This window comes from Nicotiana tabacum, chromosome 23, assembly GCF_000715075.1.
Source record: "Nicotiana tabacum cultivar K326 chromosome 23, ASM71507v2, whole genome shotgun sequence".
In the NCBI taxonomy this organism is placed as follows: Eukaryota; Viridiplantae; Streptophyta; class Magnoliopsida; order Solanales; family Solanaceae; genus Nicotiana; species Nicotiana tabacum.
In genome coordinates, this window is record NC_134102.1 from 130,719,938 (window position 1) to 130,746,167 (window position 26,230).

The 26,230-nt window shown below is 38.7% G+C and overlaps 2 protein-coding genes and 1 non-coding gene across 4 annotated transcripts; 1 reads left to right on the forward strand and 2 right to left on the reverse strand.

Moving 5' to 3' along the window:
* Window positions 1–1,722: 1,722 nt before the first annotated feature.
* LOC107803110 (uncharacterized) lies at window positions 1,723–2,151 on the reverse strand. The gene has a single exon (XM_016626727.2). The coding sequence runs from the start codon at window positions 2,149–2,151 to the stop codon at window positions 1,723–1,725; it is 429 nt and encodes a 142-aa protein (XP_016482213.2).
* A 581-nt stretch (window positions 2,152–2,732) lies between these two features.
* On the reverse strand, window positions 2,733–9,134 carry LOC107803112 (tetraspanin-10). Of its 2 annotated transcripts, XM_016626732.2 has the most exons (12): window positions 8,846–9,134; window positions 8,662–8,751; window positions 7,909–8,021; window positions 7,748–7,802; window positions 7,600–7,655; window positions 4,324–4,371; window positions 4,168–4,216; window positions 3,949–4,032; window positions 3,804–3,871; window positions 3,320–3,445; window positions 3,153–3,228; window positions 2,733–3,012 (listed from the first exon to the last, which is right to left on the reverse strand). In XM_016626732.2, exons 2-12 carry the CDS (start codon window positions 8,713–8,715, stop codon window positions 2,947–2,949), a joined length of 795 nt encoding a protein of 264 aa, XP_016482218.1. In that variant the 5' UTR covers window positions 8,716–8,751; window positions 8,846–9,134; the 3' UTR covers window positions 2,733–2,946. The 2 variants fall into 2 exon arrangements, with proteins under 2 accessions (XP_016482218.1, XP_016482217.1); XM_016626731.2 differs by having other exon boundaries at window positions 8,662–9,133.
* On the forward strand, window positions 6,618–6,689 carry TRNAC-GCA (transfer RNA cysteine (anticodon GCA)). Its single transcript has one exon. It is a non-coding gene; the product is annotated as a tRNA-Cys (tRNA).
* Window positions 9,135–26,230: the final 17,096 nt, after the last annotated feature.

Consider the following 26,230-nt stretch of genomic DNA (forward strand, 5'->3'; position numbering starts at 1 on the left):
TTTCTTTATGTACCTTTTTTCTCTCTATGGGTTGATACATGTAGTTTTGGATAATTTTTTTGTCAATAGTTATGTGAGCTTAGAACGTTTTTATATTTATATTCGTGACTACTTTAATTAAGAATATTACAGTATATGGCTTTATGCATTAGTTAATATTGAAACTGAAAAAACTGAAGTTACCGTACCGAATAAATCAAAATTAAAAGGAGAAAAAATCGAACCATACTTAAATATAATTAGGTACGGTATTGATATAGCATTTTAAGAAACTGAAATCGAACCAAAATATTTAAATATCGTACTGTCCGACAAACATCTCTATATGGATCCTGTGTTTTGAAGCATGTATGAGTGGACAATATGGAAGCAATTATTGATATTGTTTGGTGATATCGTTACTTACCAATTTCCCATCCCCCCTCCCCCAAAAAATATTCTGTAATACTTATTTCTGATTCTATTAGTTGCTTTAATAATTAATGTTTGATACAGTCAAATCTTTGTATAACAATCTCGTTTGTTCTAAATATTTTTAGATGTTATAGTGAAATACTGTTGTAGAAAATATATATTATAACATAACATGAAAATTAGTTTCAAAAAAGCTTAACTTTTATAGTGAGATGTTGTTACATAGGGATGATATAAAAAAGTCTGAGTTTACTAAGAGTTATGACTATGTTCAGTTACTTTAATCAGAGAAAAGTAGTTTGGTGACTCTGCGTTACAGTGAGTAAAGTTTAGTAACTTTATATTTAGTGGGTAAAGTTTAACTAATTTATTTTGAAATGGATAAAGTTTAGCTAAATATTTGGAATAATGACTTCATATCAGAATGCTCAAAAGTTAGATCCAACCTGAATAAAATCTCCAAGAATGCAATTTGACAAATTGTTGTTTCACTTTGCAATTCACTATAACGCAGATTAAAAAAATTTGCGGCGCGGGGGCGTGTGTGACGGGGTTGGGGTAGGTGGCTCAGAAAAACGGAAAAATAAAAAATTGAAATTGAAAGGGGTTGGGATTAAATGTAAGGGTAGGTTAAGTTTTTAAAAAATGTTTTCGTAATTTTTTTTAGGAAGTCATTTTATTTCAATTTCAGAAAAATATGATATTTAGAAAAATATTTTACAAACTATTTTGTACAATCAAACAAAAAAATAGAAAAAACTTTTCCGAAAAATGATTTTCATCATACCAAACACACCCTTAATTTCAAGCAAATATATCATCAATAACCAGCAAATTAACACAAAATATGATATTTAAGATTCAAATCTGCATTTAATATATTTTGAAAAATATTAGAGCTCAATGTGACTAATCTTTCACAATCTGTTGGTTTTAACTATTCACTCCGGTTCAATTTAAATAACACACTTACCTTATTAGTCCGTTCTAAAAAAATAACATTTTTCATATGTGAAAATAATTTGATTTTAAACTTTTTATTTTATACACATTCACTTTATCCTTAAAAAGACATTTTTATAATCACACAAATATCATAACCCATAAAACTTTTTTTTGGGAGGGGGGGGATGGAGATCACAATAAATTCGTTTTCCCTTTTCTACAAAATCTAAGGGTTATAATGGATTAAAGAAAAATATCAAGCACTTGGCGCAAACAAAACACAAAACCATACCCCTAATCCAAACAAACCCTAAATCTACTTAAAATGATCATAACAACCCTAAATACCCAAAAATAAAATGATCATTTGATTTTCTCAATAATATCAGAAATGACCTTGTCCATGTCCAATGCCTTCATCGGCCCAAATGGCCTCTTCATATCCAAAAGGCTAACAAATTTCTCCCCATTTTCACCAACCTCCCTTATTTCAAAGCAACCCCTTCTCGGCTTTTCCGGGTTGACCCGAACTTCCAAACCGGGTACTCCATTTTCCAACCCTTCTTTCACCTTCACAGCCCTAATCTTGAACTGGTTGCACTGAGTGCAGTGCTCAATCACAACACACTTTGAACCAGAGTCAACAGCAGCATTGACTACGGGTTTGGGCTCGGATTTTGGGGTGGTTTTTTTGGCCCGTTTGGGTTTGGGTGGGTCAGGGTCAGTGTAGTTGGGCTTTGAGTTGACACGGCGAGTTGAGCTTCGAGTTACACGGGTCGTGGGCTGCTCCATATTTGGCCTTTTCTTAGGTGCCATGGAAAATCAGAGTGTTTTTTCTTCTGTGTGTGTTTTAGGGTTTGTTGTATTGGGTATTTTGTGGATTGGAATTGACTTATTTATGACTTGTTCAGCTTCTTGTGGACGCCAGCTTTTTGGTCTTTGGATTTTAGTTTCCCGCGTTTTTTGACGGCTAGGATTAATTGAGAACTTTTTGGAAACCAAAATGCCTATATTCCAACTTTTGGGGATCAACATCAGGATAGTAAAATTTTAGTACTATCTCAATTTCAAACTATTTGACAACTTTATGCAAATATTTTATATTCATTTTTCTTCTATTTGGATACATTTTATTTCAACATTTGTAACTTACATTTGTTATTAAGACAAATTAAGGATACTCTAAAATTGAAGATTCTCCAATGATTTTACCACAAAGTCTAATTTACAAGTAATAATTACTGAGCTTTAATTTCAACTAGTTGATATCGCCTATATGAATCATTTGCTTTGACCATAAACTAATCAACTTTAAGTATGTCGCTTTTTTCTATAAAAAAAAAAATTGGTATTAGATAGCATTTTAATGCATGTTTTAGATGTAATAGAACTATAGAAGAATGATCAGCATAAACATCAAAAGCGTTTTATATTACACGAATCGCTTTAAAGCTATACAGAGTTTGTCAACAAATAGCTGAAGAAGATGAAATATTGTCCCGGCACATCATTAGCTGAAGAACACTTGTACATTCATGCATTAAGCGCGAGAGCAACCAACTCATCTGGATTTTACAGTTGTAGGATTCAAATTTTAGAGCGGCTCTTAGCAGCATTTCGTCTTGCACAGCATCCCACGAAGTAGATTATCGACTGATACAAGAATTAGCAGATGACGAAAATGAGTAGAAAAAACCACAAATGCCATATCATGTATATAGCCGTAATTCTCCAACAAGAAAAAGGAGTCAATATGATCATTTTTTGGCATCTTAATTGAAGGAGTAACTTACCAAGACGACAAAGAGAATCACATTGAAGATAGCAACCACTCTCCATTCAGTTTTCATGTATTGTGCAACTCCAGCCCTGAGAATAATGTATTGTAGGAGAAAAGCCATGAGCTGCATAATAACCTTACATGAACGGAAGAATGACAAGACCAGAAGACGATCCTTACTTGCAGGAATCACAGTTATAGCACTTGACATTCTTTGAGTTTTTGTAAAGCTTGCAGTCCTTGTTGGAACTCGTCGGATGAAAGCTCAAGTCATAGTGTGATGCATTAACAGCAGGGTAACCACACCTACAAGTGGAACATAGTATATCTGAGTCCTTGGCATGGGATGATGCCGGGAAGTACTTGGATATCAATCATAAGAGAGATAGAGGTTTGTGAAACAACAGACAAAGAATATATCTAAAGTACAAAAGTTGCATATTTTTAGCATATTACTCAAGAATCTTCATCCACTGGAAAAATATCAGAATCACTTTAACACTTGTCTGACAACACATTTTCCTCTTTTTGTAACTATTGATTCACAATGTGAGCTTGTGTAAAATGACTTCCAGATATGAATGTTTTCCGCACAAGTATATTTAAAGTAGTCTAAAACAAAATAGCTCGCAAAAGAAAGAAAAGGAAAAAAAGGGCAACTTACTCAGAGGGTGGTCTGCAGCAACCAGCTTCAATAGGTGTTAGTTTTGCTAACTTATATTGCTTGAGAGTCTGCAGCAATGTAGCGGTGGCATTAATATGATTTCAAAATTATAGATCATGATCAGGTTCTCAAGTCGGAAAATGACCTTGTATCTTCTTGATAGGTTACTGCAGTCGTCAGTCTTGACAAGACAACTTTTCAGGTGCTTCCAGTTATGGGTGTTATTGAGCTGAAACATATGAGCAAATGGTTAAGCCTAGCATGAATCTTCATCTTAAGCATGGGAAATAACCACTATAATGGTTAGAAATGACGCCTTTCTATAACCTGCAGCTTCAAATTTTGCATATAAACAGGTGCTTACTTGTTTTAGAAACCATGAACTGTAATCTTGAAGCTGATACTCCTTGTACCTGGCCAGACAAAAACCATTAATGATACACACTTCCATAATAGCAGAGGACGTAAATAAAAAAGATAAAGAACTGGAATTTCTTGCGAGCGTCTCCATGAAATATACCTTAATCCATTAACACTATGACCTGAGCCGTTATTCGTCACAATGAACCTGAGACAAAGCAAACCAATAGGTGTCACCTCAAATATGTAGGTATCAGGCATTTCTGACATCAGCATGCAAATAGATACTGTGGTTGCCACCTTAAGCCAGTTAACCGTAACACAATGGTAGTTGCCACTTAATGAAAGATTAAATATGAGAAATCAAGTTTAGAGTTCCATGTTCACGACAGATTAAGAGAAAATTAGAAATGAAGTTTATTGAAAACGAAGCCAAAACTCTTGCATATAGAGATTTTACTTGAAAGGAAAGAAGTGACTGAAAAAAATAATTGTGAAGTTAAAATATTTGCTAACTAGCTAGTTTAGCTTTGGTCACTGAGTGAATAAAACTAAGGCATCAAAATCTAGATCATTTACTGGGTGTTTTTGTTCCTCCTTTTTCTTGCTCAGTTGTAACGCAGAACCTCAGAAAGGTGACGGTATAATCTCAGGAGACCTAGCCCTGAGGGCTTTGGTTCAACAGCAAAGGTAGTGCAGTGGGGAATATGTGGTAGGCGCACGTCACGAGCTTGAGTCCTACTAAGAAACAAGCCAGGTGTTTAATTGGAGAAGGGTAAAGGGGAGGGTTCATTATCCACTGAGTTTTAAAGCTAGAAACAAAGATTTCTTGGTTATTAGAAAAAAAAAACTGAGCAGTCCTATGAACATTACTCCTAATGTTACTACGTCTACGTCACCTGCTGAAACCTGAGCTATAATAGTTATCTAAGGTACATTTTTCATATCTGAGCAGTCCTATGAACATTACTCCTAAGGTAAATTTTGGCACATAAAAGTCATCTAAATCAAGACCTAACCCGGGTGGGGTGGAGTGGGGGGTGGGGCTTTGCACAAACATCATCCTGTACCACTCTGTCAGCCACCAGGCTCCTATTAGGCCCGAAAGAGACTATCATTGTTTCGATGTGTTGCTGTGGAGGTATCAAACAAGAAAAGTTACGCTTATTTTCAGATAGTGGCCTAATTTGCAAAATATGGAGTTACTTCTGTAACACTGCAGGTGTGAACATCGCCAAAAGGCCTTTGGACATGTTCTATCCAATTGCCAGTTAACAAGGCCAAAGAACAAAAATTCTTTAGATGAATGTTACAGGTCATTCCATCTATGGTTTATTGGAGATTTGGAAAGCTAGGTGAAAAATCAAGTATGATAAGAAAACTCGACGAAAAGAATGGATCAAACCTAAGGTAAGTTTCCAAAAATAGATAATTCTTTAGGCTCCCTACTCAACATGTACCCAAGTATTGGACCAAAAAACCTATTCAAATGATCAGAAGAATTAACCAAAAGTTTCAGTAGAACTGGTCAGATGGGAGAAACCCCTGAGATTAAAGCTACAAAGTTTATGGAAGCTGCCGAGAAACGGGGAAGAATATACAAAGGATGGTGTGATAAGAGACACAGCACGGATTCTGATCATGGGTTATTCTGTCCATCGGCAGAGATAGGCACAAAAGCAGAAGTGTAGGCAATGCTTTTTGGGCCAAAATAGTGCGAAGAAAACTCAGTTGTGGATATTTTAATATAGAAATGGATTCTTTACAATAAGTCAAAGAGATTGTAGGAACTGATAAGCTATCATGGCAAGTGCATGATGCTACAGTAGAAGCCAGAAATCTATTGGTGGAGGTCAATGTCATGGAGAACTGAACATGTCTACAAAGAAGCTAAGAAGGTTGCCAAATTGGAAACTAATCATATTTATCAGAAAGTCAATAAGAACTACTCACTTTTCAGAGACATCCCCATGATACAAAAGGACACTTAAGGTTCTAAAAGATGCAATGTCCGACCTTCAGGATAAGACCAAAAAAATAATATGAGTAAGGCAACTTAGTTGTTTTTCTTTTTTCTTTTTTTGGTAAGTAAAGGTTTACTTGATCCTTAGTATAGATATAATTATTTCCTCACATTGTATGAAGGATGCATCCTCCATTTTAGGATTATGCATTAGGATTAAACTGCTTCCGGCAAAGATAATAGGTTCAGATTCAGATGTAAAGGAGTAAGTATGTTCATTCCTTGTATAGACTATGAGGAGGTAAGGCAATAAGTTCCTTCCTACATGTATTTTCCTTTATGGATCTTAATAGCTACTTGGTCCATTTAACTCAAAAAGAAAAAGGCTTTGACCGGTGGTACTAGAGCTTTCCAAATCTGAGAAAATCTATGCACCACTTGACTCTTTTTAAAGCTCATTTTAGTATATCCAAAGTAGTACTCCACAAAATGGGTCCATAGCTCAGTGGTAGAGCATTTGACTGCAGATCAAGAGGTCACCGGTTCGAACCCGGTTGGGCCCTTTTAGTAATTTTATTTTCCTTTTTAAAACGACATTAGAAGTTGTACTCAACATCTAAGCATACGGCAAGCGGGGACAATGGATCATGAAGAGACACACATACTGACCGAACCTATAAACAACTAGTTAAGGATATTCATCATTAATGTTTGCTTTCTTCCTAGGTTCCAGTCAAGGGACCAACCCAGAGGCGATGTCTTACATTGCTATAGCTATTGATAGACTGCCTAAAGAGCCGTCAACAATATACAATCATGGCCCTTATTAGATAATGTTACCTAATAAGGAGATAAGGAGCAAAACTAGCTAGTTCTAGGAAAGGTAAACACAAAAAGGTAAAAACATTACATCCCAAAATTTATAATTTTAGTAAAGACATTAGAATAAAAGTCTCTTTCTATCCTATGTAATTTGAGATCAATAAAAAAGTATGAGACTGTCACAAACCAATTCTGTAAAGCCAAAAACACAAAATTTAATACAGAACTGATTAGTATTTGTTACAGATTCAGTAGCAATATTCAAAGTTTGGTAAGAAGTTTGTCACTTGCAAAGTATACAGCAAAGAAAACGAGCAGGATGTCTAAACACAGTGGTTACTTTCATACGCGATGAAGATGGACTATACATAGCAATGACAAAAATATCTCGTAGGACCATGACTAGAATAACATATTCCGCAATACCTTTTAATTTCAACTGAAATAATTTCCATAAAAAGTATAAATGTAGCTGCAGTATGCATTGATATTTAAAGCATAAACTTGTCAATTTACATTTATTGTATCACAGCATCATGATATTTTACTTGTTCTTGGGTATTGCAATACAGAGGTGAGACGAGCAAACCCAATGGCTAGTCTACCAGTAGTAAGTGAAAGATAAAAAAAAAAAAAAATAGCATTACTTACGCCAAGACGGTGAAGACCAATATTGCCACCAAAATCAAGCACAACATGATTAGATACTATAATGTTAAGGAGAAGCAACCAAAATTTTATGCCAATCGCAAGAAACCACAATTTCACTTCATGTGAATATTTGACACGGTAAGGATACAATCCACAACAAGATGGAGTTGTTCTTCCATGCTCCAAGAAAACCAACAATTGATCTGACAAACATGAAAAGAAGAATGAATATCACAAATATATACATAAGAGCGGCCTCGAGTGGTAGAAGGTAAGGGGAAACCAAATGAACGAAACGGGGGAACCTACACGACAAATATAACTCCTCCAAGACCTAGAACCGGCAGAGTGAGAGACTTCCGACAGCCATCATGATGAGCGCTCATCCAAATTCCAAAACCTACGACGCCCACAGCTAATAGCTACATTTTCAAGATCCAAATGGGGCAATAGGAACCCTTAAACACCATCAAAATAAAACTAAAAAAAAATAAACTTTCCTGCTCTAAATTAAGAACTAGAACAACCTCAATTATTAAAAAAAATGAAAACAAAAATTCTACCTCAGAATTGCAAAACTAGTGTAAAAGGGGGTAAAAGATAGGTTTTTTCTTCTCAAACAGCAAATAATCCAGCTCAACTTAACACCAAAAAGCTAATACAACCACATTGACCAAAAAGCAACAGCATTTAGACTAAATTGAAACACTAAACTGACAAGCACCTAAGTAAAATTGCCAATCACAGGAAGAAAAACAAACCCAAAACCATTTTAGGGGTTCATCCTTTCTTGTCAATGAATGGAAAAAGAGAAAAAGGAAAAAAACCAACCCCAGTTACACATAACAACAATTACCACTACTACAACTCAGTTCCAAACAAGTTGGGGTCGGCAATACGAAGGCAATATGAAATCACTTCTCCATTTAAGCTCAACTCAAGTCATTGCGAGAAAATTAACTCAATTTACACAGAGAGAAAATAAATAGATAAAAGGTAGCAGAACAGGAAAAATCAGGTGGAGCTGAAAAGAAAGAGAAAATATGGAAATGGGGTTCATACCATAGTGATAAAATTAATCCATCTTATCACAAAAATGCTAGTTGATGTACTCATCTTTCCCCTTTTCTTGTCTCTTTGAGCTTGTTTGCTCTTTCAAGAACCCAAAAAATCAATACATAGATACAATATATGTGTAAATAAAAACAAAGGGTAAACACAAACAGAGCTTAAGAAACTGGGGTACCAGAAATTCTTGGAAATGAAAAGACAAAAAGATTGAAACTTTATGCCAAAGAAGTGGCACTTGCACTGCAAGAAAGCAGGAAAAAAACAAGAAAAGGGGTTTGGTTTTTGAAAAAAAGAGGGGGGTTAAGGCAAAGAAGATGAGGGTAAAATGGGAAAGAAAAAAACAAGCTTACATGACTTCTTTTGGTTCTTCCTACAAAATACTACACGACACGAAACAATGGATAGCTAACTGAAAATAAAGATGAAGAAAGTAGTAGTTCACAAGTTTGGATTTTTGCTAACTGAGAATTTTTTAAAATTGCAGCCTACTAATAATATTTTGCTTAGCTGTGAATTTCAATTTATTGGTCAAGTGGTCAAAACGTCAAAACTAAGTTTGACGACTGTGATAGACGAGCCAAAAGGTAATTGTGTTTTAATTATGGGATCTTTGTCACAATTATGTCTACAAATTAGATACAATAGATTCGAAAGATTGTTTTCGTTATATATATAGGACTTAGTATTCACATGTGCAAGTCAAATTAAACAGTAAAAACATCACACGACATTTGGTATAAGAAAGTTTTTTTAAAAAACAAAGTGTACAAAGCATCTCACTTTCAGTCCAAGAAGGGGCGCACCCCAAAGGTATAATGTAAGGATGGATAATTGAAAATTAGAGAGGTTAAGAAAAAAAAATTGCAAAAAAATATTATTGTCAAGTCGAACCGTTGGAAATAATTATAATTGTCTGTTGTGATTGTTGTCATCACAAGTTTAAAAATTACCATAAAAGAAAAATTTTAAATTGAAAAAGTTGATTTCTCCTCCTGTCGCTACAAAAAAGTTTGAGTTGCTAAGTTTGAAGAGTTGTGTTTTCCTAAGTTTGAAGAGTAATGGTCCTTATATTTGTAACAAATATGTTTACTACTATGACCTAAAAGATGGCGGCTTCCTCATGTAGTGTTTAGTACGAAATTTGAAGGAACAAAACCAAGAAAAGTTTTTTTTTTTTTGGTTGTGTTTATCTACCCGGTGTCTTGTACCTACATTGAAGTTCGACTATTTCCGGATCGCGTCACATAAGGCCCATTTAAGGAGAAAGTGCTCCATAACAGGATTTTTTTCATACTCATAGCACGAACACGATCCCTCTAATTAATGGTGAATGGTCATATCCATTCCACCGTAACCCATATTGGTTAAAAAAAAACAGGAAAAGATGATCTTTGATTCATACTTGTCATTGTCTTTACAAAACAAGCAATTTGATTAGGTAATCGATTGTTAGGGAATATTTGTAATAAGGAACTTGTAAAATGGAGTGTCTTGACAAGTTAGTCTAGATTGTTAGAATTAGAATGCATATGATGTCATGTGTTTTTCCTTCTTTCATATTTCTTCTATATTTTGCATTCAAGTATATTATACACTAGCCTAAATGTTTCACTAAAATTTATACCTCATTATCGAGACTAAATTAGTTTTCACTCTATTTGGTGCATGCATTCACTAATCAATTAACTCATTTATAATATATTGTTACGAACTTATAATTAAATTCGCAATATTATCAAGAAATATTGGCTTTGGTCAATCCTACTTGTCACACCCCTTTTATGCCCCCAAAAACGATAATGTGTATTATGGATGGTGGGTTAAAGAGTTTTTTCAATTAAAGTGACAAACTTGATTAGAGATTATTTTATTTACAGAGTCGCCACTCGAAATTAATTTTTTGGGTGTTCCAAGTCACCTTTTATTTGAATCCCTAGTCAAAAGAATGTTTGACTCTATTATTATTGGTCTGGAAAAATAAAGTCCGGGTAAGGAATTCTGTTGATCGGGGAGAAGGTGTAAGGCATTCCCGAGTCTCGTGGTTCTAGCACGGTTGCTTTATTGATTTAAACTTGGCTTAAATTAATTTTGGATAAACTGTAATTTATTGGTTTTCATGTTTTATCTATCTGCTTTTAATTATAAAAATATGGAATTATCTTTGAAACGAATCACTTGTGTGAATCCGTTTTTTTTATTGTGCCAAAATCATGTCACGCGTACGTATACACAATTAATAGCATTTTATTATACTAAGATTGTTTTTCCCAAAGTTACGCGAACGCGTACTTCAATTTTAATTTTAGAAATCATAATTGTGTCATGTAAAAATGTACATAATCACGATAATTTATTTATTAATGCGCGCCTAAAGCATACTAGCAATTATTAAGATTTTTTTTTTAAAACTAATTTTGAGATTATTCCAAGGCCATTGATTACGGAATTTATTGTGGAAGAAATGTAGTAAATTAGTTAAAGGTAGATTAGCTTACTTTAGATACTAAGTTAGCTCCATTATTTGTTATTGAGCTGTTGTGCCTCTTTTATTATCGAAAGCATTTGGCCCAAGTCCTAAATCATACTCAGCCTTTCAACAAACCATAAGAAAAATTACAAAAATAAAAATTTTAAGAAAAAGCACTATAGCACAAACTAAACAACTTATACTAATTTTTCATTAACATAGCTGAAATAATACAATAGAGATGAAGTCCACATAGAGGGAAATATTAAAGCAGACAAGCACACTCATCAAGGAAACATATCTTTATTTAGCTTCAAGATTCACGACATAGGACTTCCAATCATAAATTAATCAAGTATAAAGGTGAGAAATAAACCTTCTTTAGAGTCAAAATCACCTCAAATGCTAAAAATCAAAATCTGACTGGCACATTAAAACCAGAGTTGCTATCGTGCGACGATCTCGATGGCGACCTCAACCGGAACTGACGATCGGATCTTTCGAACGGCGCCTCGAACTCAACTCTTGATGTTGTTGTTTTGTGGAGTTTTCATGGCTATTTGGTGGTGAATTTCAGCTGCTTTGGGGTGGTATTTAAAGGTTGTTTTGAGAGGTGAACTGCTGCATTTTTTACAGCGCTTTGGTGTTGAAAATGAGGCGCTTTGCTGGTGATTTTGGATTGATTTTTCAGCAGATTCGTAGCTTATTTTGCTGCTCTCTTGGGCTGGATTTTGCAGCTGATTTGGGGATGTTCTGAGGCAGAATTTTGATAGTGTTCAATTGGTTTTTGGTGCTGGTTTTTGGGATTAGATTTGAGGTCATTTTTGCAGATGTTCGCAACTGTTTTTGCTGCCCGTTTGGGGTGGGATTTGAGCTGGTTTTAGGGAGCAATTTCAGCTGTGTTTTGGCTGATTTTTTGGTGCTTTCTATGGAGTTTTACCTCCTTTTGGGGCTGGTTTGAGAGCTATTTTTGCTGCCCTTATTCAGCAGAATCCACAGGGTTGGTTTGGGCGTGTCCTTTGGTTTAGGGAGGGGGTCCCTTTCCATTTTTCTTGAAGAAGGGACATATAGGGGGGTTGTGAGTGGGGACAAGCATGGGGGATAAAGAAAAGTGGAGTGGGGATAAAGTGTGGGGGGATAAGAGAAAGTGGAGTGGGGACAAAGTGTGGGGGACAAAGAGTGGGGACATGCGTGGGAAGATGGAAGCGAAAAATATTCAAGCACGGTAAAAAATTAGGTGCTCACAGCATGCCCCTCTTTGCTTGAAAACATTAAAAGTTTTCAGGCAAAGATAAAGTGAGCCGTGTGACTAAGTTTTGATCATATCGTTATTCAAAAGAGGAAGAAAATAAAAGAAAAAGGTGCAACCGAGTTCTGGTTTTGGACAACCTATATATCCCGGGTTATAAGGGAATCAGGTCGCGTGTAGTTCAAGAAGAATGATGGAGTGATGAGTTCGAAAGTCGAGCTAGGTTCCGTCGAGGCTCCGGTCTGTGACCCTGTTATTACATCAAAATCTAAAGGAACTAAATAAGCCTATCAGCTATAAGTTACAAGATTCCTATTTATAAGTCTTCTGAACCTTGATCTTGAGTCTTGACTGGTTGTTCATGCAGACTTTGATCTGAACCTTGATGCTTGCTAGCTGTAGGTGCTAGTTCATTCTTCTACAATTTCTTCTGAGCAAAACGGGAAATGTGAAGTTCGTAACTTCAGTCATGTTTTGAGCAGACCATATCATTTCCATCTGCTTCTGCATTTGGATTCACTTTTCTTTTTTTTTTCTTTTTTTTGGATTCAGACTTCTTCTTCTGTTCATCTCGAACCTTGTGCCTCGAGGTAAAACCTGCTCAGACATCACAACAAATAAACGAACGAAATTTTCTGCACCAGTTTTCACTAGGAAAAATTTCGTGAGTTATTGTAACAAAATTCTAAATTACTTCTTTATTGAAAGCAAATATAAAAAAAATAGTAATGGTGTACCCTGAAAAGGTCATGATGATTTTTTTTTTATTGTCCCAAAAGAATGTCTCAACTAAGGATTTGTGTACCTTATGTTGGGAAAATGTGGTCAGAGAATGGGATACCCTATATTGGCAATGATACTAGGGAGTGGTGTATCCTGCATTTAAAATTAAATCAACTAGGGAGTGGTGTACCATATATTGGAGAACACAGCTAGAGATTGGTGTACCCTATACTAGTAAGGAGATCGGGAATTGGTGTACCCTATGCTGGTAAGGAAATATAATCAGGGGATTGGTGTACCCTGTATTACTGAGAAGAAAATATAAACAGAGGTTGGCACCCTGTATTACTGAAAAGAAAATGTAACCAGGGGTTGGTACCCTGTATTAGTGAAAAGGAAATGTAATCAGGGTTTGACCTGTATTACTGAAAAAGAAATGTAACTAGAGGTTGGCGCTCTGTATTATTGAAAAGGAAAATGTAACCAGGGGTTGGCGCCCTGTATTACTGAAAAGGAAAAGTAATCAGGGGTTGGCGCCGTGTATTACTGAAAAGGAAATGTAACCAGGGGTTGGCGCCCTGTATTACTGAAAAAGAAATGTAACCAGGGGTTGGCACCCTGTATTACTGAAAAGGAAATGTAACCAGAGGTTGTCGCCCTGTATTACTGAAAAGGAAATGTAACCAGGGGCTGGCACCCTGTATTACTGGAAAAAAAAGAAAATGTAACCAGGGGTTGGCGCCTTATATTACTGAAAAAAGAAATGTAACCAGGGTTTGGCACCCTGTATTACTGAAAAGGAAATGTAACCAGGGGTTGTCGCCCTGTATTACTGAAAAGGAAATGTAACCAGGGGCTGGCACCCTATATTACTGGAAAAAAAGGAAATATAACCAGGGGTTGGCGCCCTGTATTACTGAAAAAAATGCTGAATCCCTGGGGCGAAAAGGGTCTACCTGGGTTAAACCACGAAAAGCAAACCTGGGCGAAGTGTACTTCTACTCGGAATATGAGTTGTATCCCCCTAGGCAAAAAGTTTCTACCCGGGTTAAACTATGTAAAACAACATGAGCGAAGAGTACTTCTACCCGGAACTATGAGCTGGATCCCCCTAGGCGAAAAAGGTTCTACCTGGGTTAAGCTACGTAAAACAATCTCAGCGAAGAGTACTTCTATCCGGAAACTATGAGCTAGATATCCTTTGCCGGAAATGTTCTACCTGGGTTAAGATACGTAAAACAACCTGGGCGAAGAGTACTTCTACCCGGAACTATAAGCTGGATCCCCCTAGGCTAAAAGGTTCTACCTGGGTTAAGCTACATAAAACAACCCTGGACAAAGAGTACTTCTACCCGGATTAAGCTACAAAAGGCAAACCTGGGTGAAGAGTACTTCTACCCGGAAATATAAGTTGGATCCCCCTAGGAGAAATGGTTCTACCTGAGTTAAGCTATGTATAAAAACCTGAGCGAAGAGTACTTCTAAATGGAACTATGAGATGGATCCCCTAGGCGAAAAGGTTCTACCCGGGTTAAGTTATGTAAAATATCCTGGCAAAAAGTACTTCTACCCGGAATTATGAGCTAGATCCCTCTAGGCAAAAAGGTTCTACCTGGGTTAAGCTACGAAAAACTACCTGGGCGAAGAGTACTTATAGCCAAAAATATGAATTGGATACCCCTACGCGAAAAGGTTCTACCTGGGTTAAGTTACAAAAACAACCTGGGCGAAGAGTACTTCTACCCGGAACTGTGAGTTGGATCCCCCTAGGCGGAAAGGCTCTACCTGGGTTAAGCTACAAAAAACAGCCTGGGTAAAGAGTATTTCTACCCGGAACTGTGAGCTGGATCCCCCTAGGCGAAAAGGTTCTACCTGGGTTAAGATACAAAAACCAATCCTGGGCGAATAGTACTTCTACCCGGAAACTATGAGCTGGATCCCCCTAGGTGAAAATGTTCTACCTGGGTTAAGCTACGTAAAACAGCCTGGGCGAAGAGTACTTCTACCCGGAACTATGAGCTGGATCCCCCTAGGCAAAAATGTTCTACCTGGGTTAAGCTACAAAAGACAGCCTGGGCGAAAAGTGCTTCTACCCGGAACTATGAGTTGGATCCCCCTAGGCGAAAAAGTTCTATCTGGGTTAAGCTATGTATAAAAACCTGAGCGATGAGTACTTCTACCCGGAACTATGAGCTGGATCCCCCTAGGTGAAAATGTTCTACCTGGGTTAAGCTACGTAAAACAGCTTGGGCGAAAAGTACTTCTACCCGGAACTATGAGCTGGATCCCCCTAGGCGAAAATTTCTACATGGGTTAAGCTACGAAAATGAGAGGTATGGATAGTAGTGATGCATGCTGAAGATTTTAAGGAGCTTACATTTAGTGACATTCGTCCTTTGAGAACCGCCATTCTGCACTGCTTTGTTCCTGCTCCAAACAAAGAAAATTTGTGAGTTTTTAAAGTGGTGGTCGGTTTGTGGCCTTGATGCACTGAGGAGTTTGAGTTCACGGATACCCCGTTGTCGAAGAACTGATTCTATCAGAGTGGTACCGTGATGCTCGGATACTTTGTATCATTTTCTGGAGACTTTGTCTTTCTGACGTCTCCCCTGGCTGTTTCATACCCGGATGTCCACGGTACCGTTAACCCTTGTATATAAGGCAAAATAATTTTTCTTTAAAATCAAACTTAGTTGTCTTGCACTCAGAACCAGTTTGTGTCTGTAGTGCTTATCAACTTTTCTCATGAAGCAAGTCTTGCTTAGGCGACCTTTTCAGTTTCTTTGAGACACTTTGTCCGCCTTATCAAAAGAGATCACAGATGGATTCCTGCCTTCGTCAATGTCGTATATGCTCCAAATTGTGCTCGGTATTACGGGAAAACTGTAGACAGTTTTGCAGCCATTTTTGCTTTGCTTTTGATGCAAGATTAGACCGAAAGGGAATCTAAAAATAATTATGGAAAAGAATAGAAGAGCAATTGGAAGTGAAAAAGGAATTGTGTCTAAATAAAAGGTGTCCCTTTCGGGGAGAGAAATAAGGAGACTTATCTGGAGATATGTGCCGACTTAAATGAATCATGACATGCATTTTGGACTGGACGCCTAATCTGTCTGAGCTGTCTAATTCTCAAAATACGTCGCAAATGTTCATCTCGAAACTGTCTTGGTTGTGCTCATGCCGGAGCATCGAAGACCCTTATTCGGCTAGTAGCACCCTTTGCGAGTTTTCGCTAACTGACCTCTCTCATTTCTCTAATCACTGTTGCCTTATGGTGTCCATATGGTTTTCACCAATAAGACTCTTGCATTTCTCTGCTCACTGTCGCCTTACAGTGCTCATACGGGTTTTCACCGATAAGACTCTCTCATTTCTTCTCTTTTTTTTCTTCATGCGGAAGGTTGGCCAATGCCCCTGGCATTGGGACTTCAAGTATTCTCAAAGATCGATCAGAAATTCTTAACAGGAAAAGGCGAAAATAACCTTGAACTGTATTACAACTTTTGGAACTGTTTCTACGGGAAAACCGTAAGATAAAAACAAACTTCTGCCCCAGTTTTGGAGTATTGGGAATATGGATTTTTGTTGTGATGGGACCGAACCCAGGGTAAGGCTGCCTACGTATCCTTTCGGAATCAGGTCGAACGTAGTTCAATGACTCAAAAAATTTATTGTTTGACTTCTTCTTCATTTTTTTTTTAGTACACAGGTTCCAAAAAATGGAAAACAAGGAAGAAAAATACAGCTTAAAGGGGGTAACAAAGGGGCGACACTTGCTTGGAATAGCAAGCAATGGCAGCCTTCGTCATCTCGATCTAAGAAAATCATGCGTGAAAGTTCCACAGTGGGTATATATCAGACATAATATCTTTTGACTGCATCTGAATTAATAGTCATGTCTGGTACCCGTCCTTCTTCATCTACCAAGTGCAAGGCCCCTTTTGGTAACACTTTCTTGATGATGTAGGGTCCTTTCCAGTTTGGGGCGAACTTTCCTTTAGCTTCTACTTGGTGTGGAAGAACGCATTTCAGAACGAGTTGGCCTACCTCGAAATGCCTTGGACGCACTTTCTTGTTGAAAGCGCGTGCCATTCTTTGCTGGTATAACTGGCCAAAGCACACTACCGCTAGCCGTTTTTTATCAATCAGCATTAGTTGTTCTAATCGGGTCTTTACCCATTCTGTATCTTCAATCTCCGACTCAACAATGATCCGAAGAGAGGGAATTTTGACTTCAGCCGGTATTACAGCTTCCGTCCCGTATACCAACAGATAAGGAGTTACACCAACAGATGTGCGAGCAGTCGTGCGGTATCCCAAAAGAGCAAAAGACAACTTTTCATGCCATTGTCTGGAAACTTGGATCATTTTCCTAAGAATCTTCTTGATGTTCTTGTTCGCCGCTTCAACGGCTCCATTGGCTTTTGGCTGGTAAGGGGTAGAATGGCGATGCATAATTTTAAATTGCTCGCATACCTCCTTCATCAAATGACTATTGAGATTGGCTGCATTATCAGTGATAATGGTATTTGGGATACCAAAGCGGCAGATGATGTTGGAATGAACAAAGTCTACCACTGCTTTCTTGGTGACTGCTTTGAAAGTGACGGTCTCTACCCACTTGGTGAAGTAATCAATTGCAACCAAAATGAATCTATGCCCATTTGAAGCCTTTGGCTCAATTGGCCCAATAACATCCATTCCCCAAGCAATGAAAGGCCAAGGAGAGGACATGGGATGCAACTCCGAAGGTGGCGAGTGAATCAGGTCACCATGAATCTGGTATTGGTGACACTTGCGAACAAAACTGAAGCAATCTCGCTCCATTGTAAGCCAATAATACCCTGCCCGCAGAATCTTCTTTGCCAAAACATATCCATTCATGTGAGGTCCGCATACCCCCGAATACACTTCACTCATGATCCGCTCAGCTTCTGTGGCATCTATGCATGTCAACAAGTTCAAATCTGGGGCCCTTTTGTACAAAATTTTCCCATTCAGGAAGAAACCGCTGGCGAGCCTCCTTATAGTTCTTTCTTGATCTCCCTTGGCATACTCTAGGTATTCTCTCATTTTCAGGAATCGTTTTATGTCATGATACCATGGTTCACCATCTGGTTCTGTCTCAATTGTATTGCAGTAACCATGTTGATTCCGAACTTGGATTTCTAGTGGATCGATATGGGTGTTTCCCGGATAAGGGAGCATCGAGGCTAAAGTAGCCAAAGCATCGGCTAGCTCGTTGTGAAACCTGGGAATGTACCTGAACTCGATGGATTTGAATCTTTTGCTCAAATCTTGTACACATTGTCTGTATGGAATAAGCTTGATGTCTCGAGTCTCCCATTCGCCTTGGGCTTGCCGGATAAGCAAGTCAGAATCTCCCATAACCAATAGTTCATGCACATCCAGATCGAGGGCCATTTTCAAACCCATGATACAGGCTTCGTATTCTGCCGTATTATTGGTACAGAAGAACGAATACCGGGCTGTTGCAGGGTAATATTGTCCAAAAGGTGAGATGAGGATTGCCCCGATCCCTACTCCTTTGATATTGACAGCTCCATCAAAATACATTTTCCATAGAGGGTTGTCGTCTGTAACTACTTCCTCTATTGAGTTGACCTCTTCGTTTGGGAAGTATGTGGTAAGTGGCTTGTACTCATTATCAACTGGATTCTCTGCCAAATGATCGGCCAAAGCCTGTGCTTTCATCGCGGTACGAGTGACATAGACGATGTCGAACTCTGTGAGCAGGATTTGCCATTTTGCGAGCCTGCCGGTGGGCATTGGCTTTTGGAAGATATACTTCAAAGGATCCATTCTGGATATGAGGTAAGTAGTATAGGCCAAAAGATAATGCCTCAACTTCTGAGCGACCCAAGTCAAGGCACAACATGTCCTTTCTAAAAGGGTGTACTTAACCTCATAATTGGTGAACTTCTTGCTCAAATAATATATTGCTTGTTCCTTTTTGCATGTCGTATCATGTTGCCCCAGAACGCATCCAAAGGAATTATCCATCACCGATAGATATAAAAACAAAGGCCTGCCAGGTTCAGGTGGGACCAGTACAGGGAGTTTTGATAGATAATCTTTGATCCTGTCAAAGGCATTTTGGCAATCGTCCGTCCACTTGATTGCAACATCCTTTTTTAGTAACTTAAAGATGGGCTCGCACGTGGTTGTGAGCTGAGCAATGAACCTACTGATATAGTTCAACCTTCCGAGCAAACTCATGACCTCCTTTTTGTTCTTCGGGGGAGGCAGATCTTGAATGGACTTTATCTTAGATGGATCCAATTCGATGCCTCTCCGACTGACTATAAAACCGAGGAGTTTCCCAGATGGAACCCCAAAACACACATTTGGCTGGATTGAGCTTAAGGTCATACCTTCGAAGCCGTTCGAAGAACTTTTTCAAATCATTCACGTGATCAGCCTGTGTCTTTGATTTTATGATGACATCATCGACATATACTTCAATCTCTTTGTGCATCATGTCGTGAAAAATGGTGGTCATGGCCCTCATGTAAGTTGCCCCTGCATTCTTTAAACCAAATGGCATGACCCTGTAACAATAGGTACCCCACGGAGTGGTGAAAGCGGTCTTTTCTGCATCACCCTCATCCATTAGAATCTGGTGGTACCCAGCATAGCAATCCACGAACGACTGTATCTCATGCTTTGCACAATTATCTACAAGAATATGGATGTTTGGCAAAGGAAAATTATCCTTCGGACTTGCTTTGTTCAGGTCTCTGTAGTCAACACAAACTCTAGTTTTTCCATCTTTCTTTGGCACGGGCACAACATTTGCCACCCAGGTGGTGTATCGTACGGCTCTAACAATATTGGCGCTCAATTGCTTCATTTTTTCCTCTTTGATTTTATCACTCATGTCCGTTTTAAATTTTCGCTGCTTCTGTTGGACTGGTGGAAAATAAGGATACGTGGGAAGCTTATGAACCACTAAATCGGCGCTTAAACCAGGCATATCATCATAAGACCAGGCAAACACATCTCTATACTCAAATAAAAGTTGAATCAAGGCATCTCTGGTTTTTTGTTCAGTGTGAATGCTTATCTTTGTTTCTCTGACTTCTTCATGACCTCCGATATTAATTGGCTCAGTTTCATTGAGGTTGGGCCTAGGCTTGTTTTCAAATTGTTCCAACTCTCTTTTTATTTCATCAAAAACCTTATCTTCATCATATTCGACCTCTTGATGCATTATTTCAAAATTAGACAACTTTTTGAGATCTGGGCATGAATTCCGTATGCATGTCATGTTATTAAAGCCGGCATTAACAAAACTGAAATGGAAATAAAATGGCAGGAATTAGGAAAAGGAAAAGATACAAAATTTAATACGAAACTGAACTGTATTTCATTGAATTTGAAAGGATAGAAGGGTTAACGTCAAAATAAAACAATCTTACTAAGATATTTGGATTACAACCCTGAAAGTAACCCAAAGTACAAAAGAAAGAAGCTGCAAAAAGTCAACTACCAAGACTCCTTCCTTGTGGGGAGAAGAGTTGCTTTCCAGTTATTGAGCATGGTTTCTGGGCCAATTAGTTGCATATCGGCACGACTAGTGCCTTCACCCACCTGGATCATATTCACTTCAAAAAATATCTGCCTGAGGTCATGGCAAATTTCACTAATGTTTGCATGCGCCGAGGAATTTTGACCATGTTTGAATCGTGGCTCGACAAAAGTGTAGAAAATGTGAGGGATAGGTTGCTGCAAGACCCACCCGTGCTTTTTGCGGTGCTTGGCTTTGTCTTCGTCTGCTTGTGTTGGCCTGAAGCCTAAACCAAAAGTACCCATGTTACTGAACGGAGAAATGGGTTCTGAAATTCCTTGCAATGATGCCCCCAAACCTTTTCCTGGCTCATAACCTTGTCTCATCATAAGTGCAGCCACCATTACAGATGTGGCGGAGAGACGCGGATGTAGAATGGGTTTTCCTTCCTCAACATGGTCCACAACAACCACTTCGAAAGCTTGATAGACAATAGACTCACATCCTTCCTTGTCCTCAATACATGGGATTAACGGGTCTTTTTAAATGGATGACTCGTCTACTCCGTGAACAATAATTTCTTGCCTGTCGTGCTCGAATTTGAGCATCTGATGTAAGGTGGATGGCACAGCTCGAGCCGTATGGATCCATGTCCTTCCAAGAAGAAAGTTATAAGAAGTTTCCATGTCCACTACTTGGAAGACAATTTCAAAATCAACAGGCCAAATCGTCATGGTTAGGTTGATCTCTCCAATGGTATCTCTCGCTGAGCCATCAAAAGCCCGGATGCGAACATTGCTGGGTCGGATCCTGTCTGTATTGATCTTCATACTTTGCAAGGTAGAGAGAGGGCATACATCTACACTCGAGCCTCCATCAACCATGACTCGCTTCACATAATGCCCCTCATATTTGACAATCAAGTGCAAAGCCTTATTATGACCGGCTCCCTCCTCAGGAAGTTCATCATCAGTAAAGGAAATTCTGTTCACCTCAAAAAATCTATTAGCCATCTTCTCTAATTGATTCACGGTGGTATTCTCTGAGACATGTGCCTCGTTCAGGATTTTGATTAGTACACGGGCATGCTCTACTGAGTGTATGAGCAAAAATAACAGAGAGATTTGGGCAGGAGTCTTTCTCAGCTGGTCAATGATTGAGTAATCCTGAACTTTCATCTTTTTCAAAAACTCCTCCGCCTCTTCTTCAGTGACCGGTTTCTTTATTGGCATTTGGCCTTCTCTGATTTGCTTAGCCTTCCTCAACTCTTCTGGAGAGTAATACCTCCCTGATCGAGTCAAACCTCCAATTTCCCCCACTTCTTCTATGATTTCCTTGCCTTTGTAGGTTACTACAGATTTTTTGTAGTTCCAAGGGATGGTTTTCGTATTTGTTACACGGGGTTATGTGGCAGGCCTGATTATGATCGTCTCTATTATACCCGTCATACCGCCCTGATTCTCCTTTGTGATGGGGTGACCTCCAATGACGTATAACTTTGGGCTTGGAACATTGGAGCGAATTTCCAACCTCAAGATTTTTGGAACAAATAAAGTTGCCCTTTCTGAGCTCTGGGCGCCTTTCACAATCAACGGTGCATCTAGGCTTGGACTTACTTCCAGTTTGGTTCCCTCTTAATCGTTACCATTGCCATTTCTACTCGACCAACTGGCTTGTATTCATTATCTCGGCCAATCATTACCACAAAATGAACATCATTGTGTACTGGCAATGGGTTATTGGTCACATTAGGAGGGTCCTCGCCATTCGTGACTACAATCAATTTTTCAACAATGAGTCTTTCTATGGCTCTTTTCAGGGTCCAACAGTCATCAATGCTATGCCCCGAAGCACCTGAATGATATTCACATCTAGCATTTGCTTGAAGTCCATGTGAATCGGGATGCATATGGTGGGGTGCGATGGGTCCAATCATGCCTATCTGCTTCAACTTCTGGAACAGACTAGAGTATGATTCCGCCAATGGAGTAAATTTTTCCACCGGCCTCTGCTCTCGACCATAGTCCTGCCTAGGACGAGCATTGTAGGGTGCCCGAAAATTTTGTTGCTGAGGTCGGGGTAATCTTGGAGCTGGTGCCCGTACCTGTTGATTGGGAGGGCGAGCATATGATTGAGCATTAAACACTGTATATTGTGGCGGTCCCACAGAGTACTGAGGAATTGGCAGGGGATAGTAATGTTGAGGGTAGCTAGATTTCCCCTGCTGAACTTGCACATAAGGGTGCGATGCCCCTCTTTGAACTTCCCCGGTTCCCGAAGTCATCATGGACCCTTCTTCTCTCTTCTTTCTATTTGCCAAACTTCCCGACCCATTTTGGATAGCTTGGGTGGTGGCTTTGAGAGCAGCTTGACTTACAATTCTGCCAATCTTGAGGCCATTTTCGACCATTTCTCCTATTTTGATCGCTTCCGCAAAAGGTCTACCCATTGCGGACATCATGTTTTGAAAGTAATCAGGCTCTTGGGCCTCCAGAAAAATAGTGATCAACTCGTGGTTATCCATGGGGGGGCTTAACTCTAGCTGCTTGCTCCCTCCACTTGATTGCATACTCCCTAAAGCTTTCAGTCAGCTTTTTCTTCATATTGGACAGGGAATTGCGATCCGGCGCAATATCTATGTTGTATTGAAATTGTTTGACGAAGGCTTGGGACATGTCGTCCCAAACATGCCAGTGAGAGATATCTTGGTCAATGAACCATTCAGAGGCTACCCCCACAAGACTTTCCCCAAAATAAGCCATCAGTAATTCTTCTTTTCCACTTGCACCCCTCAGCTGGTTGCAGTACGTTTTCAAATGGGCGATAGGGTCGCCGTGTCCATCATACTTCTCGAATTTTGGGGTCTTGAACCCTGGTGGCCAATGGATGTAAGGAACATGCATAGATCACTGAACGAAACACTTTTGTGACCCCCTAGTCCCTGTATGTTCTTTATGTTCTGTTCAAGACTTTTTATTTTCCTGGCCATCTCATCCAGCTCAACCGTCTTGGCAAGCTTTTCATTTTTTACTGGTGACTCGTACTGAGGAGTCTGATTACATGGATCCGAGACCCCGAAAGCCATATTTGGAGAGTAGTATTGGCCATCATAAGCATGAGATGGTGGCTCATTGATTGGCCTCGTCACAGGAGGTGGAGGCGAGATTGTATGTCGGTGCGCCAGACACGACTAGAGGAGTGTTCCTGACCGGTGCGACTGGAGGTCGCACATTAGAGGTACCAGGAGAAACGTAGAGGTTGTAGTTTGGCACATACCCTGGTGGTAGAATGTGGTCGCTCGTTGTATGGAGCGGTGGTTGAGTAGCCAGGGGTACGGTGGAAGTTCCCTCTGAGGGACCCCGGGGTGAAGGCTGACCAGACACCCAAGCTTGATATACATCAGACAATTGTTGTCTCAATTTTCTTATTTCCTCCGACTCTTGTTCAACTGATTGACCCTGGGGGTTGTCACTGATCAGCTCGATCTCATCATCGTTGGCCATTACTACTGCTCCATTAGATCTAGTAAAGTAATGGTGTATTGTCAGTTTCACCACAAACCAACCACCTTAAGCTTACTACGTAAGAGACAGCAAACGTGTTAGGGTTAAGCATTTTATAGATATGAATCACACATAATGTGCCATGCTCCTATCATTGTCACTATTTCTAACATGCTTTTGGAGGCTTCATGTTTCATTCCGGCTTATGAGGTAGCTTGTTATTGACGCTCTTATTTTCTTCTTCTTCTTCTTCTTTTTTTTTTTTCACTTACGCCTCATTTTGATCCCTCATCTTAGAATCATTGAAATTTTTTTTTGATCGAACCTTTTGTGGGTTGCCTACGTATCATGTCGCTGCATGAATCAGATCATTACGTAGTTCAGGGGGATTGGGAATAGACATACCCATTTTTCATTTTCTTTTCTTTTTTTATATATAAAGACTTTTAAATATATTTTTTGAGTTTTTTTTTCTTTTTATGAAATTTTGAATTATTTTTTAAAAAGAAGGAATTCTAAAGAAGGAATAAAATATTTTGGATTTTGATTTGAAGATTGTTTTTGTTCTTTTTTTTCGAATGAAAGGCTTCGGAAAAAAAGGAAAATATTTTTGGATTTAATTTCTTTTTGGATTTTCTAAGGAAAGAATTCTAGAGAGGGAATCAAGGAAAGGGAAACTATTTTTGAATTTTTCTTTTTTTGAAAATTGGGGCCAGAACCGATGAGGTTTGCCTACGTATCTCATATCCGGTGAGAATCAGACCCGCGTAGTTCGGTTAAATCGACTATGTTCTTTTTTTTTATGAAAATTAATCTTTAAAAACCATATGCACTAAACCACATCATTTTTTCTCTCTTCGTTCAACTGATATATGCTAAAGCCAGTCGACATGCAAGCCTCCCAAATAATGCAACAAGTAGCACGTAACATGACATAATGGTCTCAACAAAGCCTGTCCTAAAACAAAACTCGACTTCTGTGTCGAGCGCTGCTAAGTCAAATGCACATGATGCAAATAAAGCGTAGCCTACTAGGGATATTCATTGCTTGTGGCTTGTTCTTCTAAGTTTGTAAATTCAAAAGGAGATGGTATCTAGACCTGGCTTACCCGGGCGGACAACCCGAGCCGAGGAGCGTCAAGCGTCACTAGTAGTAGAACAGCACTGGCTAGCTAACGACTCTCCCGCCTAAACACGTGTGACTAAATCCTTCACCAGAAGCTGGTAGGTTAACTGGCTTTATCTCAAGACAGAAATTTTGTGATGCTGGTAGGCAAACACAACATAACTAATTATCAGAAGACTCAGAGGGATGCGAGAGAAGATACAATTTATATGTACAGTTCAACAATATCAAAACGGTAAAAACTCGACAAGCAACACATTAGGCCCAAATAAATCACAATATATACAAAAAATAACAAATCCAAATAAAGTCAATGTACAAGCTCGAATTCTTGAAGTCTCCAGCAGAGTCGCCAGAGCTGTCACACCCCTTTTATGCCCCCCCTCCCCACCAAAATGATAATCTGTATTATGGATGATGGGTTAAAAAGTTTTTCCAATTAAAGTGACAAACTTGATTAGAGATTATTTTATTTACAGAGTCGCCACTCGAAATTTATTTTTTGGGTATTCCAAGTCACCTTTTATTTGAATCCCTAGTCAAAGGAATGTTTGACTCTATTATTATTGGTCTGCGAAAATAAAGTCCGGGTAAGGAATTCTGTTGACCGGGGAGAAGGTGTAAAGCATTCCCGAGTCCCGTGGTTCTAGCACGGTTGCTTTATTGACTTAAACTTGGCTTAAATTAATTTTGGATAAACTGTGATTTATTGGTTTCCATATTTTATCTATACGCTTTTAATTATAAAAATATGGAATTATCTTTGAAACGAATCACTTGTATGAATCCGTTTTGTTTATTGTGCCAAAATCATGTCACGCATACGTATACATAATTAATAGCATTTTATTACACTAAGATTATTTTTCCCAAAGTTGCGCGAACGCATACTTCAATTTTAATTTTAGAAATCACAATTGTGTCATGTAAATATGTACATAATCACGATAATTTATTTATT